The sequence below is a fragment of the Culicoides brevitarsis genome, chromosome 2 (genome assembly GCF_036172545.1).
Source record: "Culicoides brevitarsis isolate CSIRO-B50_1 chromosome 2, AGI_CSIRO_Cbre_v1, whole genome shotgun sequence".
Lineage (NCBI taxonomy): Eukaryota > Metazoa > Arthropoda > Insecta > Diptera > Ceratopogonidae > Culicoides > Culicoides brevitarsis.
Window position 1 is genome coordinate 33,414,733 of NC_087086.1, and position 25,662 is coordinate 33,440,394.

General features: G+C 29.0%; 1 protein-coding gene across 3 annotated transcripts in view; it reads left to right on the forward strand.

Annotated features, from left to right (window-relative positions):
• Positions 1 to 4,034: 4,034 nt before the first annotated feature.
• LOC134832004 (titin) overlaps positions 4,035 to 25,662 on the forward strand; it is a 61,156-nt gene continuing 39,528 nt past the window's right edge. For 2 of the 3 annotated variants that reach the window (XM_063845880.1, XM_063845878.1), the window contains exons 1-8: positions 4,035 to 4,159; positions 6,341 to 6,661; positions 15,356 to 15,478; positions 16,581 to 18,242; positions 19,755 to 19,919; positions 19,978 to 20,925; positions 21,831 to 24,999; positions 25,055 to 25,215. In XM_063845880.1, coding sequence (XP_063701950.1) covers positions 6,539 to 6,661; positions 15,356 to 15,478; positions 16,581 to 18,242; positions 19,755 to 19,919; positions 19,978 to 20,925; positions 21,831 to 24,999; positions 25,055 to 25,215 — 6,351 coding nt within the window. In that variant the 5' untranslated portion in view covers positions 4,035 to 4,159; positions 6,341 to 6,538. Of the gene's footprint in view, positions 4,160 to 6,289; positions 6,662 to 15,355; positions 15,479 to 16,580; positions 18,243 to 19,754; positions 19,920 to 19,977; positions 20,926 to 21,830; positions 25,000 to 25,054; positions 25,216 to 25,662 lie in introns of those variants that run through there. The other variant, XM_063845879.1, reaches the window with a different exon arrangement.

Sequence of the window (25,662 nt, forward strand, 5' to 3'; positions counted from 1 at the left end):
AATTTTCGCCCGTCGATCATGTCCAAGTTCGCTTCCGAGTCTTCACATTTTCCCTCCAGCTTCCAAATAATTTTAAAACGCTCCGCTTCGGTAAGTAACTTGCAAGTTTTGACTTCATCCACGCTCATAGTGAGAAATCTTATCTTTTGAATCGATTTTTCGTAGCTTGGAAGGAGTTTCAAGTCATATAAAAGCTCCATGGCTTGATACAATTCGACTTCGGACTGCAAACAAATCGACTCCAGCGACAAAAGATGCTCCAAAACGGCATCGCTGACCTCCATCTCGGCAATTATGTTCTCCACGAGCAAAATATAGGCATAAGTTCGGAAGTAATGTTCGCATTTTATTCGTAAATCCTTCCAATTGTACAGCAAGGCGCGTTGTAGCAAGTAAAAAACGTTCGATGTCCGACAAACTTTCATGAAATACTCGTAAGAAACGTTCCGCAAGTCCATCACATCGTATTTATCGGCAGCTTGGTACAAGGCATCCGCTTCATCGAGACACGTTAACGTCGTTGGTCGCAAATAAATCCCATTTATGAGCATCGCAAAGGCTTCCGGGGTGATATCTTTAATAATCACGTCGGTATTTTCAATGAATTTGCCATTAAACATCGTTTTGAACACAGGCGAGGCTCTCGTAAGTAAAGATTTGTGCGCGCGAATCCTCTTTTTCGACTCCGGAAAATAAAAAGTCACGTCTTTTGTCGTTTCGTCGAGTAAAAGGGTCGAAAATGCACTTATTAGGTTGTAATAACAATTGTAATCGAACATTTTTCGCGTCAGTAAAATCTTTGTTGCAGGAAGAAATAATAAAAAAATAAATTTGTGTGCACTTCAAAGAGAGTCTCGGAAAACACTGAAGACTTTTTTCGCCGTTTCATGACCAAAATAACTTTTATTGCCTTTGCAACTACTGTTTTGTTCGGGTGAAAGTACGCGAAAAATAATAATGAAAAATGTACAAACTTATCATCGCACAAATATACACATTTGTGACCGTCAAACGACAACGCGACAAGGTTTTGTCATTTTTTTTTCGCGCACGACAGCGACCCAAATGTTGCGGAGGAAGAAACCGTGACCTGCCTCACATGAATTTCCTTCACTTTTGGAGAGTACTTCTGGAAAATTTTCGATTTTTTATGAGAATTTGCCTGTAAAAAGAGATAAAATTACGTGAAATTTGATATTTGGAAAAAAAATTTTAGAAAAAGCCGCTAGATGGCGTTGAATATAAGTTTTCACTTAATTTTTTTTAAAATTTTCTTAAAAAATTTTCTTTAGAAAGCTCGAAAATTGAATAAAATTAAAGATTTTCAAGCTGAAAATTAAAAAAATAGCCGCTAGATGGCGCTGAATAAAAATTCTTATTTTAGATTTTCTAACTTTTGAAATAATTTTTATAAATTTTCTAAAAATTTACCTTTAAAAAGAGTAAAAATTGAATTTAATTTAAAAAAAATTTAGTACAAAGGTTGAAAAAGCCAAGAGATGGCGCTAAATTTTAATCTTCATTGAAATTTTCAAAATATTTCTCAAAATTTATTTTAAAAATAGCTGAATTTGCATGAAATTTAAAATTTTCAAGGATTTGAATTTCACCGTAGATGGCGCTTTGAATCTAAATTATTTTTAAAAATATGAAGTTTTGAACCATAGATGGCGCTAAATGTAATCTAAATTTCTTTTTTATATTCAAACCTTTCCAATTTTGCATATATTTTTTTAAATTTGAAAATTTTTAACTATTTTTTACTTATATTTGAATTTCAGTGACAAGTCTTAATGCGCTTAAAAATGTTAAAATTTGGACCATAGATGGCGCTAAATTTAAATTTTTATCTTTTTTTTTGTATTTTATACAACAAATGTAAAATTTTTCAAATTATGATTAAATTTTTTAAAGTTTATGTTTTTCATTAACAAATTAAACTACAAATTATTAAATTTTTAAAAAATTTTTACAAAAATTTAAAAAAATTGCCGTTAGATGGCATTGAATTTTTCACTTTAATAAAAAATTTGCATGAAAAATAAAATTTTTGTTGTTTCTTTCCTATTTTGACGAAATTTGTTAAAATATATAAAAAGATAAAAATAATTTTAGACGTTAGATGGCGCTTTATAACAAATTTTTACAATTTTCTTCTAAAAAACGGCCCAAATCTCAATTTTTCTCATGAAAAACGCTCTAAATCTCCCACTTTTTCCGAACTTTCACCTTCCAATAACATTCATCACTCCCCGAAAATTTTTATGAATGATTTTCGTTACACGCTAAAATTAACTCGTGATGCATTTTCCTCACAAAATTTCCACGACACACACCGAATAATTGTAAACAAACGTAAGCTCCGATTCAAAAATAGACAGAAAAATATTATTAACGGAGACAATTTTCCAGAGAGAAAATGACAGATGATCATTACAAAACAACTGCAGTGGGACGCAATCTAACAAAGAAGTTCTTAATTTGAATCAATTTATCAAGTCAAAACAAGATTTGAGTGACCCCGACATCATAAATTGACTGAACTCTTGGCGAAGAGATGAATGAAAACAAATGTTTACCAAAAACGCAATTAACAACAAAGTGTGAAATAATTCAATTAACGAGCGCTGCAACTTTAACGTCTTTCGACGAGTCTTTCATAAGAACGCGTCAAACAGTGTCATTATGTCTTGATCAGCGTCGTTCAAGAAGCAAAAATAAATCGATTTTTAGTGAGACATGACAGATTTTTGTAAATAAATAAAAATTTAACGAACTTGAACAAAAACAAAAAACGAAGAAAAAGTTCGGTTGTCGTTCATTCATCAAATTTTTGAAGATTTGTGTACGAAAAGTGCATCTTGTTATTGTTTTTGTTTAATTTTTTTATAGGAGAGTTGAGAAAATGAACAAAGAGAATCATTTTTCATGAATTTTCTCAATTTTATGACTAATGTAGAAAAAATTTCCGGAAAATTATGATACTCGATATTGAAAAAGAATTATTTTTTCACAATTATTTATGTGAAAAAAAGAATAAAAATTCGTTTAAAAATTCTAAAAATTGCAAGAATTTTCAAAAATTTTAAATTAATGAGTAAATTTTGAAGAAATTTTTCTAAAACTAAAAGAAAAAATCTAAAAATATTTAAAATTCATTAAAAACTACCCAAATATTTACTTGAAAAAAAAAATAAATTATGAAAATTAATTACAAATAAATTTAAAAAAAAATAAATAAAAGCTCAAATAGATTTATAAAAATCAGACAAATTATAAAAACAATTTTTTTTTTAAATATTTACATATGTCTTTAAAAATCTAAAAAACGACATAAAAATATTTTAAAAAAATAATTTTAGACGTTAGATGGCGCTTTGTTTTGAAAAAACTTAAAATAAATAATTGAAAAATAATTTAAAATTCTATTTTAAAAGAGAAAAATTTTGAAAAAATAAAAAAAGCAAATTTTCATAATTCTTTAGAAAATTTAGTTAAAAATTCTTCATTTTTTGAAATTCTTCAAATTTTTAAAAAATTTTAAATTGTTGAGTAAAAAATAATTTAAAATTAAACTTTTAATTAATATAAAAAAATTAGCAAATTTTTATAATTTTTTTAGCAAATTTGTAAAAAAAAAAATATAAAAATTACTAAAAATTCTGAAAATTTAACTAAAATCCATGCGAAATTCATCAAAACTAAAAATTACGGATTGAAGATCCCTTCCTCAACACGATCGTTTCTCTATGAAAACCTCTCTTATTTTACGATTTTGTTCATTTCATCCGTTTAAATCACGTTTCTCTCTCAATTTGTTTTTATTTCTTACACCGCTTTACCGTACGACAGAATTTCATTCATTCCTCACATTCATTCGCACAAGTGGTTCAAATAAATATCGCGATCTCTCACCTCTTTCACATACTTTTATTAAACCATACGTCGTACAGCGCGCGATCGCGACTCTTGACCAACAACTCTTTTCATTCAGCTCAAAATAATTAGTCTCCTTGGTGCATTTCGCGGGTGCTGACGATCTTTCGCAAAAATCATAAATCCGTTCCGTAAAAAAAAAATATTTAAAAATTATTTACCATAAACGGAAGAAATTCAGTAAATCGATTAAAATTAAGGAATTTTTTAGAAATTTTCAACGGTAATTAATGGAAATTCGATAAAATTCAAAAATTTCGTGGAAATTTAGTGAAAATTTTTTCCTATGTACTTTTTTTGTATATAAAAAATTGTACATAGGGAAAAAGTACATAACTCACATATGTTTGAGCTAAAATTATCTTATTTGCTGCAAAAATTAAATCAGAAATTTACGAAAAAAAACAGCAGACAGTGCGCGATTCTGTGTCGTCTTCGACTTGTCGTTCGTATGATATATAAATTAAACAGAAAAATGAAGGAAAAATTTTATTGAAAATTGTAGCAAAATATTTTCGAGTGAATTTCGGCAGTAGTTAACGTTGGAAAGTGCGCGCATGATCATCTCCTATTAAAAATAATCGAAAAATAATTACGAAAAATATTTAAAAAATTATAAAAAAAAATATTAAAATTAATAAAACTATGAAAAAGTGAAAAAAAATAATTAAAAGGCACTAAAAAATATTTAAAAAATAATAAAAAATCAAATTTTTAATAAAAGTCACAAAAAATAAATTCTGACATAATTTTCCAGTACAAACACAGAATCTGGATAAAAATTCCACACCTTCGAGATAAAAATAAATTTTTACAATTTTTTTTTTATAGCTTTTGATGAGAATATTATGCAATTGTGAAGATCAAAAAATATAAATTTAATCCAGAATTTAAATTTATTCACAAAATTTTTTGGATTTGAATAAATTTCGGCAATATTATCAAATATTTGTTGAATTTTTGTAATGTTATGAAGAAGAAAAGTAAATAAAAGTTATTTAATGAGTAAATTGTCGCAGTGTTGAAAAAAAAACAAAAAATAAAACATTTTGATGTGTGTCAAGTGCTTGTCAGCAATTATTTTGTGCGTTTTTTGTGAAGAATAAAAAAAAATTACGAAGAAAATTGTTCTTTAATTGACGCAAATGTTAAAAATTAGTGAAAAATGAGGAATTAATGCATTGGCGCCATTTGAAAGGGTTAAAAAATGTTTAAAATTTATTTTTTTTTTGACGACAATTTAAGAAATTATTAATTTTTTTTTTAAGATTTTGTACTGTAGAGATTTAATTTTGTGCAAAAAAAAATTACAAAGTTTTAATTTTTAAAAATAATTTTAGTGAAAAATTAGAAAATTTTAATTATTTTAAAATAAATTTATGAAAAACTTTTAAAGAAAAAAAATTATTTTAATTTAAAAATTATTAAATTAATTAATAAAAATTTTAAATTTTATTTTTTTGATTTAAAAAAAAATTAATTAATTAAAATTAAAATTATTAAATTTTAAACAATATTTGGAAAAAAAATATTTAAAAAAATAATTTTTAGTGAAAATATTGTCATAAAATTTAATCGACATTAATTCTCATAAATGTGATTTTTTTTATTTGAGACAAAAATATAAAAAATTGATGTTTTATGAAATTTTACCTTGACATGAAAAACTTTTTTTTTTGATATGTTCAAGAAAAATTAAAATTATAACAAATTTTGACAAATTTATTAAATTAACTCTTTCAAAAGAGAGAAAAATTTTATATTTTCATATTTTGTAAGAATATTTTCATTAAATCTTCAATTTTTGAGCCTCTTGTACAAGAAAAACAAGTTCAAATTTAAATTTTCGACCAAATTTCTTTAAAATAAGCTCTCAATCGAACAGAAAATTTCTTTTGCTCGCAATTTTAATGCAAATAAATGCGACATAAATCCATATAAACCACAACAATAATGTAAAAACCCATTAAAAGTCTGCTATTCATCGGCAAAAGTGCGATACATTGCTCGCGCACTCATGTGAATATGAAACTCTAGACACGATTTCTTTCCAAATAAAGAATTTCTTCTGCATTTAACGCAACTTTGCAGCTTCACGTGTGACCGAAAGCGACTTCATTGCTCCACACACACAGATCTGTGTAATTAAGCAAGCCAGCATGCAAGTCGTCGATTCTTCGTCTTTATTTTTTTTTCTTTAATTTGCGATAAATAAGAAATAAAATCATAAAAGCAAGATCGGAACACGACAAGAAGGTGTGTGCGAGACGAACGAAGGTATTCACAAATAAGCAACAATGAATGACTGCTACTTGGCTGGAAAGAAAAGAAATGAAAGAACGACATGAAAAACGGGTTTTTTTGTGTTTAACTCTTGTGATAATCGCGTGCCTGTCTTTTCTAGTGCTTTAAAGTGCCATAAAAAATAAATAGTCTTCAAACAAATAATTTGCTTGCAAAAATATAAACAATAGAAAAAAGTCAAAGATAGTCAAAAAAGTGCCAAAAAACTCGAAAAATTTATCGAAAAGTGATTTTTTAATAAAAATTTCAACGAAAAAAAAAATAAAAAAAATTATAGAATTCATCGAACGATCCGAAAATGGAAACTAATAAACAGGAGGCGGCTGGAGGAGCCGAAGCCGGGCACCATCCGCAATCGACGACAATTGGAACGATCGTTGTCCAAGGAGGACCGTTGCAACTTGTCATCGCCGTTTTGCAGGTAAGAATTTTTTTTATTATTTTTTTTTTTTAAAAAGTGATTTTAAAGCTCGAAATTATATCAAATTTATTGAAAAAAAATTTTTCTTTAATTTAATAATTAATTAAATTTTTTTTTATTTTTAATTAATTTAAAAAATTAATTTAATTTAATTTAATTTTAAATAAAAAAAATAATTTAATTTTTTTAATAAATTAATTGAATTAAATTTATTTTTTAAATTAAATTAAAAATAAAATTTTAAAATATTCTTGAATTTTTCTTGTCAAAATTATTTGTTAAAAATAATTTTAAAAAATATTTTTTTATTAAATTTTAATTATTTTTAATTTTAATTTTTATTGAAACTATTTTAACTCAAATTGAAGAATTTTTTTTTTATTTCAAAAATTTTTGATTCTTATGAACACTTGTAACTTTTTTTTGTTTAAGGAACAACAATCAAAAATTTTTCTGAAAAATTCAAATTTTTCTTAGAAATTTTGTAAAATATTTTTATTAGAATATCAAAACATTAAAATTTTTAGAAATTTTTATTAACAAAATAAACAAATTAAAGTTTTTCGATATTTTTTATCTTTTTTCAAAGGAAAAATATTAAAATTTGATAAAATTTCGAGCTTTTGGAATCACTATCAAATCTTGACCACACACAAACACCTGTCGATCGCGCCATGCACTAAACGTGTGGGCATTGACACCCACAAAAAACACGCGATAATCAGTGGCGCTTATAGTAAACTGACCATTTATGGAGCAAGTTCTCACACCTACTTACCGCGATGTGTGAAATTTCATCTAAATATCGTGAGTTTTTAATTCGAGACGCGCGCGCGAGCGACGATTAATTTGACTAATGAAATGACGTGTGAAGTTGATCGTAACCGACATGCGAGAAAGAGAGACACATTTAAATATTTCTGACCTTGAATGATTTTTTTTGTTGAGTTTTTTTTTGATATTATGTGGGAAACGGTCGTAAATCAAACGACATTTCAAGAAATTTCTTCACGTATGATGAAAATTCCGCGCTAGAAAGTAAATTTTTTTTTCATCACGAGCGCCCATCTCATTAATTATCAGCGACAGATCGACAATTGGAACTGCATTGTTTCGAACAACGGAGCTCGTCGTTGTGACAAATACGTCAAAACAAGTTTACATGCATCGATTCCATAAAGTTAATCGTATCGCACTCTGATTAAAGTGACAACTTTGATATCTCGCAATAAAATTTTGTGTCGTGAAATCAGATACCGCGAAGTACTTTTTTGCCGCAAATCTTGATTTTTTTCTTTTTTTGTAGCGATCGATCAGTTAAATACATTGTTAAGCATCCATAAGTCATTTGTATAAAGAGCCAATTTGCAATTTCGACACACAACGCCAATATTTCACTTTTTTAGCGGAGTGAATACAGTTTTGCCATAAATCTTTCATGTTTTATCGATTCTTTCTTCCTTTATGTTGTACTTTACGTTCACAGAAGAGAAAAAATCATCTGGAGATGCCATTGGTTTCATTGAGTGATCATAGTTTGATGATAATTAAAGATTTTTTGAGAGATTTAAAGCTCCCTAAAGGCATTATGAGAAATATTATTCCAAAATGTTGCCCAAAAATTTGATAATTTTAGATTTTACGACTTATTTCATCCAGAATAGTTTCAGTTCAGGTTGCTACATTTGAACATGGATTTGACAAGGTCATTTCAGTATTTGATTTTGAAAAAGTGACGTAAATTATTTCTAATCTTGCATTAATTCTTAATTCTATTCTTTCACTTTGGTTTTCTTTTATTTTCACAAGTATTATTTTTTGTTTATCTAAGCCCTGAAATAAGAAAAAATCCATATTAGAGCAAAATTCTGTTGGTAAAATTTAGTTACCCTCGATTTTTTTCTGTTCTATGATCCTTAAAAGTCAATGTTAGTCTCCATTTTAATTTCAGTTCCAAGCTTCCTAAAAAAATGTAAAAAAATACTTCTCACGATCCAATTGAATTTAAAAATGAAGCTCCTTGGATCGCGAGGAGAATATTAGAATCCATAAAATTTGGTCTTTATTTAACTTACCTTCAGTATTTTTCTTCGTATTCTCCATTAATTGTAATTTTTTGTTAGAATCTCTTCAATTTCTTGCTTCGTAATCGTCCTTCTATCATACTCTTATCTTTTCCGCCTTATTTTACGATATTTTTTGTCATCTTCATAAATTCCTGTCAATTTTTTCAGTTTTCTGCGTTTTTTTCTAAAAAAAAATTGCTCATAATAACCTAAATTTAGCCAAAATTCATGAAATTTCTTACCTTTGTTGCTCTCCAGTACGTGCAAAAATCCAATATGGCGTCTTTGAAATTGGCGGATCACTTGACGTTTCCTTGACATTCCAATTAGTTCAATTTCCTGCCACTGAGTGTCGCTTTATTCGTTTTAAATGATCCGTTAAAGTCATAGATCACCAAAAAAAAATTTTCTTTTGTTATTTAGTGCGTCAATGACATTTCCTTCCCAATTTCCGTCTCGGCATGAACGTAAAAAATGATAAATTTCTCGAACGAAACAAAATTATTTTTACTACTAAAAGCAACTTTGTTAAAATAAACATTGCAGAATTTCGATTCAGCATTAACGGCATATGACATCATCGACAAACGAAATGATATGCGCGTCGATGTCGAAAGTCGTGCCAGTTCATTGTATTGTTTATTTTATTAACGAAAAAAAAATTCTGAATTTTGTTTGAAAATTTTACTTTCTTTTGGATTATGTAACTTTTTGATTGAAATTTCGTACTGAAAATCACTCTTTCGGGATCAATTTTAGCTTGATTTCCGTCAAAAATTCAGATGATTCATGAAAATCTGTTATTCATTCACAATTTTTTTTTCACAATTAAAACCTACGGACGCCATCCTTGAACTAATTTTAAAATTTTCATCAATTTTTTATGTTTTTCACGAAATGTTGCAAGTTTTTCAATGATAAAATCGAATGAGCAGCTGTTTTTCGATTTTTTTCATGAATTTTGTTACTTGTTAATGCAAATCCAGGAATTTTGTTCGCCACACTTGCGATGACAACTGAATAAACATGTTTTGCAACAACAGCTAAAGCCACATCTTTAGACGCGATTAAGTTACGAAGTAGAAACCAAAAAGATTTGCGGTGACACTCGTAATCTAGGCTAATCTTTTTCTGCGTGACTTCACTTCGTGGCAGCGAGTTTCTCGCGTTTTTTTTTTTTTTTTTGGTGAAAAATTAAAATTTCAAAGGGAGTCAATGCACTTTTTCGGGCTCATTTAAATTTCTTGCCGCATAATTTTCGTTTTGCGTTAAATAAAGTGCTAAATTGTCATTTTTTACCGCATTTCGAAGAATTTTTATGAAAATGCGGTTATGCTGGTTTTATCGTCTCTTTGCAAAAAAAAATTTAAAAAATTATAAAAAAAAATTTAAAAAAATAAATAAAAAATTTGAAATATAAAAAATTTTAGTTTAAAAAATAAAATTTTTAAATAAAAAAAAAATATTTTTTTTAATAAAATAATTAAATTTAATAATTAAAAATTTTTAATTTCTTGAAATTTTTATGAAAAAGAAATAAAATAAAAATTATTTTTATAATTTTAAAAAATTCAAATTTCAGAAAAAAAAATTCATTTTTAAACTAAAAGCTCTTTCAAAAGTTTTTTAAAAATTTTTGGGAAATTTTTTAAAAAAATTCAAAAAATTTCATATAAAAATTTTTTTAAATTTTCCAATTTCAATATTTTTCCAAATTTTTTAAAGTTAATTAATTAAATTTATTTTTTTTTTATTTTGTGCGATTTATCCTTTTCGTCTATTAAAAATTATTTTATTAAAAATTTTTTTATTTTTAAAAAATTAAAAAAATTAAATTAATTTAAAAAATTAATTTAAAAAATTTAAGAAAATTAAATTAATTTAAAATAAAAAAAATAAGAAATTAAAAAAAATAAATAAAAAAAAATTAAAAAATCATAATAAATTAGAAAACTTGTAAAAATTCATAAAAATGCGCTTTAATTGATAATTCAACGAATACTTTTCACTCTCATTTTGTTGTTGTTTACACGAAAAATTTTCTTTTAAAATACACGAATGACTTCACTTTATGTAACACACACTTGGCGTTCGTTTTTTTCTATTTTTTTGAGCGCGAGCGACTTGTCTGTTGAGGGAAAACACAGGAAAATACATTTTTAGAACAAATTATAAACATTTTATGAAGAAACATAGCGTTATGGCCCCACATATTGGGATGGATGACGGCCCGATAAAAATAGAATAAACAAAAATTTTAATTTTTCGAGCAAAATGTTGGTCATAACAACGACTAACAGACACATGTGTGTGGCATGATAGCATCTCTCGCGCTCGTCTATTACTCGAAACTGCATGAAAAGTGAATAATTTCCCGTGTCTCGTTAAAATTTTTGTTGCAAGTTTTTTGTAGAAAGTTGTTCCTGAAACAGAGAAATTTTGACTTTTTTCTTGAAAAGAAGTTGAAAATCGAAGAAAAACTAATTCACAGACGATTAAAATTGAAATATGACTCACTCGAATGTCTTAATCTAAAATTTGATGTCTTCGTTCTTGCTCCGTGGCATGTAAAAAAATAGAGAAAATTTCTTAGCCACTGACTGGAAAATTTATTGCAGGCAGTTTTCTTTCTGTACGATACACGTGTGAATGTAAAATGGTAGAAATTGTACGAAAAATACACATCTGTCTTGTCTTCTGCTTGTACAGACGTTATAATGATGGAAAATCATCTATTTCAAATTTTATTGAACAGTGGGCTGGAAAACAATTTTTTTAACCAAAAAAAAAAAAAAATAAGAAATATTAAAAAAATTAAATTTTAAATAAAATAAATTATTTTAAATTAAAATAGAAGAAAAATTAAATTTTATTATTTTTTAATTATTTAAATTAAATTCTGATGGAATTTTCAATTTTTAATTAAATTAAATTAGATAATTAATTTTTATTTTATTTATTTATTATTAAAATTCACGAAAATTTTTATTTATTTATAAAAATTTAAATTTTTTAATTTTAAAAAAATAAATTTCTAAATTAAATAAAAATCTAAAAAAATTAATTTTAATTTTATTTTATTTTAAAAAAATTTACAGAATATTATTAAAGTTTTAATTAAAATTAAATCTATAAATAAAAAAAAATACTAATTTAAATAAATAATTTAAAATTAATTAAAAAATTATAAAAAAAAAACCTAACTTATTTTGAATTAAATTTAGATGATAAATTTAAAATTTTAATTAAAATAAAAAAAAATAAATTGAAAAAATAATTAAATTTTTAAAAAAAATAAATTAAAATAATTATTTAATTAATAAAAAATATTATTTTCATTTAAATTAAATTTTTAAAAAAATTAAAAATTTATTTAAAAAAAAAAAATTTTTTCTCACTGTGCATCTTATAACATCTCATAAATTGCCGCACATTTGTACTATTAGTAGTTCAAAATTATCTGCCATAAATTTTTTGGAATAAATATTTGTGTGTTGAAGCAGCAAAAAAAAAACAGAAAATTAATTGAAATGTGGGCAAGACGCGAAAAACGACTGAAGAAGAGTAAAAAGTTAAAAAGAATAAAATTAGTGGTTTATAGTTTTGCTGGAACGAAGGTCAATGGGCGTCAAAACAGATCAAAAAATAAATAAAAAAAAATTTTGATTAAAAAAAAAATATTTATTTGCGGAAAGGGAGGACAGATTTTCTTCCTCTTTTCTTTTTATTTGATATTTAAAATTTAATTTTTTTAAAAAAATATTTTTAATAAATTTCAAAGAAATTTCGAGCTTTTAACCACTACCAATTATTTTTAAAGGCATCTAAATATTTTTTTCAACATATGGTGAGACGAACTTTTACATTGCCAAAAAAATTTTTTTTTGTGTATTCAAAAACATGATCACGTCACTAAACATGCAAAAAATTGTTTATGAGTTGAACAGCAACTTTTGATGTGCCGTGCCTCGATTTTTATGTGAGCTGCATGTTTGTGACGAATTACCTCCGAGATTTAAAAAAAAAATGACAAACAAATAAATAAACAAAAGGAAATGTCGAACATATGTCCATCACAATTATGAATAAAATCATCAAAAATTAACAAATAAAAATTAATTTTTGATTTTTATTCGAATTTTCACACATTAACAGGTCAAAAATAGACAAATTTACATTTGAAAAAAATTATCAAAATCTGGTTTGATCGGAAATTATGCTAATTCTCATGTAAATTTCATGACAAAATTCGGGTTTTGAGTCAAAAGTCACGAAAAATCAAGTTTTTTTTGCTCTCCCGATGAGTTCATTCATGAATTAAAATTTAAAAAAAAGAGAGAAGAGAGCTTTGAATTGCCGGTCAGCACAAACACACACAAATGTAGGTCATGTTTTTGTTTCTTTTCAATATTTATTTATTATTTAATTCACAAGTCGCTCGATCGCACGTTACTCTCTGAAGCAGCGCTTGTCCATAAAATAAAAATAATTACTACAAGTAATTTTGTGTCCATTTATGGCGCTGATTAATGTTTGAATGGCAGTTTTCGTGTAACGTGAGATCTCTTGGAATGGCAAAGCGGCGGATTTTGCGTATTTTTATTGAAAAATTGTGATTTATGGAGGCAGTTTAGTGAAATTTAACGTTGAAATGGGAAATTCTTGTTTCCAAGCCCATTGAATGGAACTTTTATGGCTGAAAATTGATCACTTGCATGATTTTTTGTCGCACTGTGGGTTGAAAAGTGGTTAATTTATATTTTTAGGCCTCTTTGAAATTTTTTTTACATGTTTTGAAAGAATTTTAGGCCTCTTAGGTTTTAATTTAACATCATGAGGTTTAATTTTAGGCCTCTTAGGTTTAAATTTAACATCATGAGGTTCAATTTTAGGCCTCTTAGGTTTTAATTTAACATCATGAGGTTCAATTTTAGGCCTCTTAGGTTTTAATTTAACATCATGAGGTTCAATTTTAGGCCTCTTAGGTTTTAATTTAACATCATGAGGCTCAATTTTAGGCCTCTTAGGTTTTAATTTAACATCATGAGGTTCAATTTTAGGCCTCTTAGGTTTTAATTTAACATCTTGAGGTTCAACTTTAGGCCTCTTAGGTTTTAATTATCATTTTTAGGCCTCTTCATGAATAAAATCCTAAAAAATATCAAAAATTATCCCAAAAATACCTGAAATTCACTCACTTTTCACCCCACAGTTCAGCTTATAGTCATTTTAGCACTTTAATTTTGCCTGTGAATGAAATAGACTGGAATGCTATTGAATGGAATGATTCCCTGCTGCGATGAAACTCAAGACCCAAACACGTTAAGCCACAACCAATAACACTTTTTCACAGCTTGATGAGATTTTTTTTGCATTTTTTCTGCAAAATTCAAATTTTAATAATTTTTCATGAACTATCATAAAATTATTGGTCAATAACAAATTCTATATCAAAATTCTTCATTCTACTTTTTTGCAGCTTAAAGAAAAACTCACACGTGAATTACTAGATAATCCTCCGGATGGAGCATTCATCTTAGTCAGTGAAGTACGAGAAATGTTTGGATTTTTTTTTCAAAATTTAGGATTTTTTTGTGTTTTGAGTTTGGTTTTTAAAAAAATTCTTCAAAAATTTTTTTTTTAGAAAAATCATAATTAATTTAATAATTTTTTGATTTTTAATTTTTTTTCATGTTTTTAGTTTTCTTTTATTTTTTTTTTGTGGTTTATTCTTTTTTATAAAAATTTTCTAAAATTTCACAAAAAATTTGGAAATTTTTTTAAATCATCTTTTAACATTTTTTTCATGGTTTTTGAGTGCTTTTGAATATTTAAAAAAATTTTTTCACTAATTTTGTGTGATTTTTTTACCCAAATAATTTTTTTTTCTGAAATTCATAGACAAAAATTAATTAAAATTCAAAAATATTTTTAAAAAATAATTTTTTTATGAATTTTTCCATCAAATCGTTAAAAATTTCAAAATTTCTCATAAATCTTCCCACAAATAATCTCTTTACCTCATCAAACCTCATCGACCTGCCATTTTCTGATAGAGTCATCCACAGTTTAATTGTGCAACGTGCCACGATTCGACATCATTTTCAACAAATTGCCTCACATAAAAATTTCTTTTTACGATCCCGCACTCTGGGCCATAAAATCCGGTGCCGTTAAATAATTTTTCCATTTGTCTCTTTTGTCTTTCACAACATTTCACCGCGCGCTCTGCAATAAAAAAAAAAGCGAGAATTAAAATGGAAGTTCAACGTGCTCATAACGCGCCTTTTCACAACAAATTAATATTATTTATTGCACAAGAGGAAAAACATGAACGCGCTGATGTAATAATTCGGCGAAAATCCGCCCACGCATCGCATGTACGAAAAATCTTCTTTGATGGTGACATGTGGTCGTAAAATGTGCGATTTTGATCGAAATTTCTCCTCATCATTGGACTTGAAACGAAAATATTTGGCAATTTTTTCGGGTTGATGAGAGATTTCGCCGCGAATGTCAGTCAAACAAAGACTTTTTTGTTGTTTTTGTGTGTTTTTTTGCGTCCTTTGACCACCTGTTTGGCGGAAAAATTAATTCTTTTTCGATTTTTTTTGTTTTTATTTTGTAGTGTGGTGACTTGCTGCATATCAAAGTTGCTGACATCATACCAAAGTTGACATTTCTCGGAAATAATTTAGACGAGGCTCTTCAGTTACAGAAGCAACATGAGGAGTTGTACAAACAAATTCAGGTAAATTTTTGAATTTTAATTTATTTATTTAAAATAATTAATTTAAATTTTATTTTTAAAAAAATTTAAAAAATTATTTAAGGAAAAACTATAAAAATTAATTAAATAAATAAATTTAAATTTAAAAAAATAATAAGTTAAAATATTTTAAATTTAAAAATTTAGTAAAATAAATAAAATTAAATTATAAAAAAATAATAATTTAATTAAATTTATTAAATAATTTAAAAGAAATTAAATCAATTTTTTTAAATAATTATTTTTAATGAATTTTTATTTTTTTTTTTTATTTTATATGAACTTAAAAATAATTTTTTAGTTAAAAAAAATTCAAAAAATAATTTTTAAAAAATTAAATTTAAAAAAAATAATTTTATTTAAAAGATAATAATTTAATTTAATTTAATTTAATTTAATTTATTAAAAAATTTAATAAAAATAAATCAATTTAATTAATTAATACTTAATAAATATTTTTTTGATAATTATTTTGAATTATTTTTGATGAAAATAAATTAAAAATTTACATTGATTTTCAAATTTATTTTTTAAAATTGTTTTGGAAATGTTTATAAAATATTTTAGTTTTAAAAAAATTTATTTTAATTATGTAGGTATTTAAAATATTGTTATTATTTAAAAAATTCAAAAATAATTATTTGTTAATTAAAATTTATTTTTTTAACAAAAATCTTTTTATAGTTTTTTTTTATTTAGATTAATTTTTTTCACAATTAAAAAAAAATAATTTATTAAAAAAATATTTAAAAAATTAAAATTTCTTAAATTTGATTTTTTTTCTTCATTAGATTAAAAATTTTTATTTTTTATAATTTTTTTTTTTTATTTTAATTTCAATAAATTTATATTTATTTTTATTTTTTTTAAAAAAAAAATTATTTTTAATTTAATTTAATAAAAAATTATTTGCTATTTTAATCATAATTTTTTTGAGATAAAATTAATAATTTTTAATTAAAATTAAATATTTTTTTTTTACCAAAATTAATTAAAATAATTTTTAAAAATTAAAAGTTTCTTCAATTCAATTTTTATATTTATTAAAAATTATTTATTTTTTAATTTTTTTTAATATTTTCAGGAAATGCCGTCACCCATTTCCGAATTCTACAGCAAAGTACAGGAGAAAATCGCTACAAACACCCGAATCGATCCAAACTTAGTCTTGGACATGGCGAAAAACCTGGAATACATCTGGCAAGACATCCTCCGGATACTCCAGTTGCGTCGCATCATCATCCAATACAACGTCTCGTTCTTCGAGAAGCTCGGCCAAACCTACGGCAAAATGTCGGCACTCGAAGTCGCCTGCAACGACACGATGATCGTCATGGAAACGGAAGCCGTAAAAGATTTCCTCGAGAAATTCAAGCAACTTCGCCAAGAAATGCTCGCTACCGTCATGGAAACGCTCTCCGAAGGCAACCAACTGCTGGACCAACTTTACTCGCTCGTGAATCAAGGCACACTCGATTCGCGCCCCGACTTCATCAAACACGACGCCTTGCAATCCGTCAAAAAAGTCGAACAATGGCTCGAAGACTTGCACGACAAACGCAACAATCTCGAGATCGCGTGGCAAAATCGTCGTGCGCAACTCGAACAATGCCTGGAACTGACGTTGCTCAGCAAGGACTTGATGGAAATCGAAAATCAGCTGAACCAAAGACGAAATGAGATTTTAGGGACGTTCACGATGGGCGAAAGTGAGTTGGAAGCGGATACTTTGCTTGCCGAGCACAAGGGAATGAAGCAAGATGCCGCTGCGTTGCGAGATAAAGCGTTAAAAGTTACAAAAGCGGTCGAGGCGATTGTCAATAATGACTTTGTCGCTGGCGAAGAAGTCGCAAAACGCGCTTATTCGATCTTAAGTCAGTGCAACGAGTACTTTGAGGAGATCGAACGTCGCGAAACGCTCTTGGAACAGGGAAAAAAGTTCTTCAATCGCGCCGAAAAGGTCCTCGAGTCACTCGAAAAGCAGGAAATTGACATTTTGAACTTGCCCCTGAGACCGGGGTCACCTCATGTCATTCCCACACACATCCGGATGCTCGACGAAATCAAAGATGCCGTCGGCGAAGCACTCAATATGGGTTACAGCATCCTCGACGAAGTCGGTCCGACCAAACCTGAGGTGTATGGCGTGCAAAAAGCCATCGAAAAAATCGAAGCCCGCAACGCGCATCTCGAAAATTTGTGCCAGATCAACAGCGAAAAGTACATCAAGATCTCCGAGGCGCTCAACAAGTTCCTCGAGAAGCACAACGAGCTCTTCACGTGGCTCGAACACCAAAAAACCGACAAAATTATCGGCGGCGACATCAACAACATGGGAAAAAATCTCCCCGAAGCACGTGATTGTCTTGCCAAACACTCGGAATTCCTCGCAGCGCTCGAAGAAAAAGGAAACGAAATCAACAATTTGCTCGGAAATCTCAAATCCATCGTGGAATTCTTGGATGACTCGCAGCGAAAAGACGTGGACCAAAAAATCGAAGCTTTGCGTAAAAATTGGATCGATTTGAAGAATTTCGTGCTTGCGAGAACGGATATTATTGACACGTACATTCGATTCCACGAAAAAACGGAAGTCCTGAGCGAATCTTTCAAAAAGTTAGAAAACGATATTCGTACGTTGAGTAATCGGGAAGAGGAAAAAGTTGATGCCGATTGGGCCAAAGTCAGAAAAGAATTTGGCGAATTGAAGAACGAAGCGAAGACCTTCAAGGAACAAGTTGAAAAGGTAAGAAAATTAAAAGACGCCACTGACCAAAACAAAAGACACGCACACAACCACGTGGTCTATTTTTACGATTTATTTGTCACACACCTCATTTATCGCACTCATCATCCTATTTATTTTTAATCTCAATGTTTGTCGTTAACGCGAAAAAATATCAACAACAACTCTCTGTAACTATTTTTTTTATTAATCAACGACGACGACGACAACGGATGTGGAGAGAAACATGTCTCTTGCAAAAAAAATCGCTCATTACACGCATTGGTTCAAAAGTCGTAAAGTTTTTTTAGTGAAGCGTTAAATTTTAAAAAAATGACTTGAGCGCATTTTGGTTTAAAAAATTTTTTAATAAGACTTTTTTAACAAATTTTGATAAAATTTAATTTTTTCAACAATTTTTAAAAGATTTTATTAAAAAATATCATAAAATAACATTAAAAGTCAATTTTCATGAAAAAAAATTGAAACGGCAAAATTTTTTGAAATGACAGATGTCAAAATTTTGATAAATTTTCATTACTTTGAGTAAAAAGTCGAATCACAGATAAAAAAATTTATAAAAAAAACAAAACTTGCTCAAAAATTATTTTTTATAAGAAAAAAATTTAAATGTCAAAATTTTTTGAAATGACAGATGTCAAAATTTTGATAAATTTTCATTATTTTGAGTAAAAAATCAAAAAAAAAAAGTTTTTCGATTAAAAACATATTGAAATGAACCAAAATGTGCTCAAAAATTAATTTAGATTAAAAAAAAAAGTTTAATGTCAAAATTTAAATCTGTCAAACGCTTGACAGATAAGTCAAAAATTTAAAAAAAAATAAAATTTTGGACAGTTTTACACTCTTCTTTAAAATTTTATTCAAAATTAAAAAAAAAAGGATCAAAATTGAGTTCTTATTTGATATTTATTAAAAGAAATTCTAACTGTCAAAATTTTTCTAAAATGACAGGTGTCAAAAATTTTGTTAAAATATTATTTTTGTAGTATTAAGAGGACGTAAAATTAAACTTTTGTATTTAAAATAATTAAAAATAACCTTGAGACTTCAAAAATTTAGTTTTAACGAAGAAAAATCTGAAATTTAAAAATTTTTTGGAAATGACAGCTGTCAAATTTTATTCAAAATTATCATTATTAACGACTTTTGAGCTCAGATAGTGTAAAAATTTTGATATTTTAATTAAAAATGATAATTAAATATTTAATTTTTTTTTTTTAAATGATTATTTAGGTAAAACAAATTTTGACAGCTGTCAAATTTTCTCTTGTCAAAATCAGATTTAGTTAAATTTTCTTAAAAATCTTAAAAATTTTCTTTTTTTTAAATAATTTTTTTCTTTTTCATATCTAAAGAGAAAAAAACTGAAAATTATTAACTAAAACAAGTGACGGACAGACTCAAAAACTTTCAAAAGAGCAAATTTTCTAATAAAAAACGCATGTAACTCAAAAGAATTTGAGAGAAAATTTTTCTTACACGATTTACTTTTCTCGTTCAATCAAATAGGTATCAGACCCATATTTGCAAACGGAGGCAGCCAGTTCTGTAATTGAAAAGATTCTAAACGGATTTGCGAAACGCGAAGCAGACGTCACAAAAGAGTGGGAAAATTGGAACTTGAAGCATGAAATAGACGGAATCCTGCAAGAAATCATCATGTCGAACCAAGAGGTGAGTTTTCTCGAATTTTCCTCGAAATTTTTATTAATTTTTCTCATTAAATCTTTAGACTCTTTCTGCCACGAGCAAAATCGAAGCGCAACTCTATCCGATTTTCAACACGGATCAAACGAATCCCGACGAGTTGATTGTCTTCCTGGACCAACGCATGACTTCGGTGCACACCGACATCGAGTTTGCCGACAATGAACTTGCGCTGCGTCTCGAAAAAATCTCGAAACTCGAGTCACGTGATGCGGAAACGAACGAAAAGATCGAAAGTGTGCGTCGCAGCTTGCACGAAATCAAGAATAAATTGACGGAGATACGGGACACGTACAAACGCATCGTCGCGGAAAATCAAGAATTCTTGCGGTGTGTTAGTGAGGCGCGTCGTCACATTCAAACGTACTTCACGGACAAACCGAGTGTCGAGGAAATTGGCATTGAATTGTACGCGCAAGAATACGAAAAGTTCAAGTACAAGACGATGGAGAGTTTTCGCGTTTTGTTGCAAAAGAGCGAGTTGCTGATCGAAAAATTGAAGAAACGTGAGCCGCAGGGCGCCAAGGAGCACGATACGGATCGCATTGTGACAGTGCTCGAACAACTTAGGACCTACTTTGATGGCTTGGCGGATCAGGAGAACGCGAAAATCCGAAAATTGCAAACTTTGGAGGATTATAAGAAGACGCAGCAAGACATCAAGAGCAATATTGAAGACTTGGATCGTCAACTTGACAAATTGGAAGGAAATTACGGAGATTCAAGTGCTTCGGCGAAGGCAATTTCCTTGAGTTTTGAATATTTCGAACGAAAAATCGAGTCTTTGGGCAAAAATATTGAAAATTTGAAAAATACTTCGAAAAATATCATTGGAACATATCCGGATGTCGAGTCACAAGTAACGGGATCAGCTAATGAAGTTAAACATATGTGGGATGAATTGAAGGAAAAGGCAAAGAAGGCACGAAAATTGATCGATCTCTCAATTGAATATTTCAATTTAATTGATCAGGTGAGTTTTTTTCGAAATTTTTATCAAAGGCTGATGCAATTATGAAAAATGTTTCACTTTTTAATTTGATTTTTTACTGAATTTAAAAGAAATCGATAATTTTGTGATATTTTTTGTAAAAATTTGTTAAAAAATAATTAAAAACGGGCTAAAAGTGAAAATTTTTGGATTTAGGCAAGTGCAATTTCAAAAAATGTTTCACATTATTGAAATGAGGAAATGGGAGTAATGAATAATAATAATATAAAACAATAATATTATCACTGATTTTTCCATCTTTTTCGCTATTTTTAAGTGGCTTTAATATTTAAACTAATTTTTTTAAACAATTTGAAATTTTATTTTAATAATCTAAATTTTTCTTTAAAAAAAATTGTCAAAAAATTTAAATTTCGTGAATGTCAATTCAAGAAATTAACAGTTAAAAATTTGAAAATCGATTTTTTGCTAATTAAAACTAAATTTTTTGAAAAATTCGCAATTTTATTTCAATATTCTTAATTTTTCATTTAAAAACGATCAAAAATTTAAATTTTATATTCAAATGTCAATTCAAAAAATTACCGTTAAAAATTTTCTTAAATTTTGAAAAAAATTTTCGCTTTAAAAAAAATTTTTAGTCATTTTTCGTATGTTTTGAAGATTAAAATTTTTTATATCTTGAAACTTTTTCTCATTGCATAGAAAAATTTGAAAATGTCAATTCAAAAAATTGACCGAAAAAAATTTGAAAATCAATTTTTCGCTAATTCAAACGGATTTTTTGTTTAATTAGTATTTTTATTTCAAATTTCTTAATTTTTCATTAAATAATGATCAAAAAGTAAATTTTACATTCAAATTTTGTGAATTCAATTAGAAACTTTTTCGCAATCAAAAATTATTTTTTCCTTTTTAAATTTTAGATCGAAACCGGATATCGTCGTCACTCAACATATTTAGTGAACATGTCTGCCCTTGCCGATCAAGTAAACACTCCTGAATCGGGCGAACATCTGTCCCGCGAACTGGAAAAGTACATTAACGAGCATGAGCAACCTCAACTTGACGATTTGAAAAATCTCGCGGGCATGTCTCACAACATTTACAACGAAGACCGAACTGTTCCAATTCACACGGATAACATCATTTTGTTCCAACAATTCCACAAACTCAAAGCTGACATTGATGAAAAAGTTGAACAACTTAAGGATCAAGAAGCGAAACGCATGGAAGCTGAACGTCGTGCTTTGGAAGAAAAAATGCGTCAAGCCGAACTCGAACGACAATACAAGAATTTGTTGGATCAAATTGAGTCGGCGACACGTCGTTTCAACAGTTATCACGCAAATGTCGCTGAATTGGCGGAAGGAATCAATTCACCTGAATCCGGAGAACATTTACTCGAAGAAATCCAAAAGTACATTCAAGGAAACGAACAACCACAAATGCTTGATTTGGATAAATTGAAGGAAATTTCCATGAGTGCGTATGGCGAAGATCGTACCGTGCCTGTAAATAAAGAAAATGTCGACGTTTTCAATGGGCTTCGTGCCTTAGAGAACGCTTTATCCGCTAAAGTTGCTGAATTAAAGGCTATTGAAGCCCAAAAAGCGGAGGAGGAACGTCGTGCCTTGGAAGAAAAAATGCGCCAAGCTGAACTTGAACGTGATTACCATAATTTACTCGACCAAATCGAAGCTGGATATCGTCGAAACCAAACTTATCTCATTAACACTACAGATTTAGCTCAACAAATAGCAACTCCTGAATCCGGCGAACATCTCAGCAAGGAAGTTATGAAATACTTAACTGACAATGAAGCTCCCCAACTTGCAGAAATCGGTAAATTAGGCGAATTATCTGTCAAAGCCTTCAACGAAGATCGTTCCGTGCCCATTAAAGCTGAAAATGTTGATCTTTTCGATCGTTTGAAGGCCTTGAAAGCCAACATCGACAATCGTGTTGCTGATTTGAAGGAACAAGAACGCCTGAAACAAGAAGAAGAAAAGAAAGCATTAGAAGAGGAGCTGAAACGTAAGGAACTTGAACGTCAATACCTCAATTTACTCGATCAAATTGACGCTGCCTATCGTCGTCACAAGCAAACCTTGGATAACTTATCTGGATTGACGTCAGAAATCAAAAACCCTGAAGCTGGTCAACATTTAATCACGGAACTCGAAAAATATTTGGAAGAAACGGAACAACCGCAATTCAATAATTTAGGAAATCTCGCGGAATTATCTCTTAAAGCTTATAACGAAGATCGTACAGAACCAATGTTAGCGCAAAATGTCTCCGTTTTCGAAAAATTACACAATTTACGTGCCACAATCGGTGACAAAATCGACGAACTCAAGGCCGCCGAGCAAGATCGCTTGGAACGCGAGAAACGTGCGTTGGAAGAAAAGATGCGCAAGGCCGAACTCGAACGTGAATACCACAATTTGTTGGATAAAATCGATTCGGCGTACCGACAACACAACGCCTACTTGCAAAATGTCGAAACGTTGGTGCCACAAATCAAAACCCCCGAATCCGGTGAACATTTGTCGAAAGAACTCAACAAATACATTACCGACGTTGAACAACCGCAACTCGATGACTTGCAAAAGTTGTCAGAAATGTCAAACCGAATCTACGGCGAAGACCGAACTGGACCAACGCACAACCAAAATCTCATTTTATTCCAAAATTTGCACAAAGTCAAGGGAGATATTGATCGAAAGGTGTATGACTTGATGGAACTTGAACGCGCGAAGCAAGAAGCTCAAAAACGTGAGATGGAAGAAAAAATGCGACAAGCCGAAAATGAGCGTCAATACAATAATTTGGTTGATCAAATTGAGGCAGCGACTCGTCGTCATCACGGATATTTAGAAAATGTGAAAAAACTCGCGCAAATGATAAAAACTCCCGAAGCTGGGGAACATTTAGCGCGTGAATTGGAAAAGTACATTAACGCGAATGAACAACCTCAATGGGATGATTTGAAAAAATTAGCGGAAATGTCAAATACGGCTTACGGCGAAGATCGTACAGGCCCCTTGTATAACGAAAATATCGAACTTTTCAAGGAATTCCATAAGCTCAAGTCGGATATTCATGATAAAGTTCGTAATTTGCGCGAAGAGGAAGCGGCTAAGATGGAACAGGAACGCTTAGCGTTGGAAGCCATGATGAAAGCGGCTGAAGATGAACGAGCCGCTTTGGAAGAGCAACGTAAAAAGGCTGAGGAACAACGACGCGCTTTGGAGGAACAACGTTTGAAGGAACAAGCTCAATTAGCGTTACTCGAGGAGCAACGTAGACAAGAAGAAGAAGAGCGTCTCGCACTCGAAGAGCAACGAAGACGTGAACAAGCTCAATTAGCCTTGCTCGAACAACAACGCTTGAAAGAACAAGCCGAACGAGATCGTTACGAGGAAGAAAGAAAACGCAAAGAACTCGAACATGCCGCTTTGGAAGATCAAAAACGTAAAGAAGAAGCGATGCGATTTGCTTCGTACGAACCTCCGAGCTTCACAGAGCCCTTGGGTGATGCAACAGTTACTGAAGGCGATAAATTCCAATTTTCATGCAACGTTAAAGGATTCCCCGAACCAACAATTCAGTGGTACAAAGATGGCGTTGCGATCGCCAAAGACTCTGATTACAAAACTCACTGCGAAAATGGACTTTGCACACTTACGATTGACGAAACTTTAACCGCTGATTCTGCAATTTTCACTTGCAAAGCTTCCAACTCCGTAGGAGTTGCGGAAACTGCAGCAAAATTATTCGTAAGAGAAACTTCGCCGGAAGAGGTTATGACGCCGCCCATGTTTGTCAAACCGCTTCAAAGCGGAACGGCTCGCGAAGGAAAAAGTTACGTGTTGCGATGTGTCGTCACAGGAAATCCCTTGCCAACAGTTCAGTGGTTCAAAAATGACGTTAATGTCGATAATTCACCGGATTATATCATTAATTATAACAATGGCGAAGCAACATTGAAGTTTGAAGAAGTCTTTTTGGAAGATCAAGCGGTTTTCAAATGTAAAGCGACTAATTCTTCGGGTACTGAGGAGACAATTGCGCAATTGACGGTTGAACGTGAGTTTTATTTTGAACATTTTTTGAAGGAAAAATTTATTTTTTATTTTTTTAGCTATTGAACCAACGGAAATGCCATTCTTCCGTGTCCCATTGTCGAATGTCATGGCACGCGTTGGTCAAAAAATCAAGTTGGAATGTGAAGTTGTGGGAATTCCCACTCCAGAAGTGTTTTGGCTGCATAATGATAAGCCATTGACGAGAGGAGATATAAAGGTGAGTTTTTCTTTTGATGATTTTTGTTGAGCATTTTATGGAAATTTACGTAAAAAGTGCGTTTTTGATCGTTATGACGTCCTTTCATTAAAAAAAATTAAAAATTTTGTGAGAAATTTGAAAATATCAGAAAAAAATTATTTAATGAAATTGAAAAAATAATGAATTTAAAATTAGAAGAAAATATTTTTTATAAATGCCAAAATATCATAAAAAAATTCAATAAATTTTTAAAAAATGTTGGAAAATTTTAATAATAAAATTAAATTCTTTTAACAAATAATTAAAAAAATGAATAAAACAAAAATATTAATTAAAAACGAATTATTGAAAAATTCTAAAAATTTCCAATAAAAATTAAAGATTTTTTAACTTATTTATGAATTTAATTTTTTTTTAAATTATTTTATTATTTTAAATTTTTATTTAATTGAATTTTATTTATTT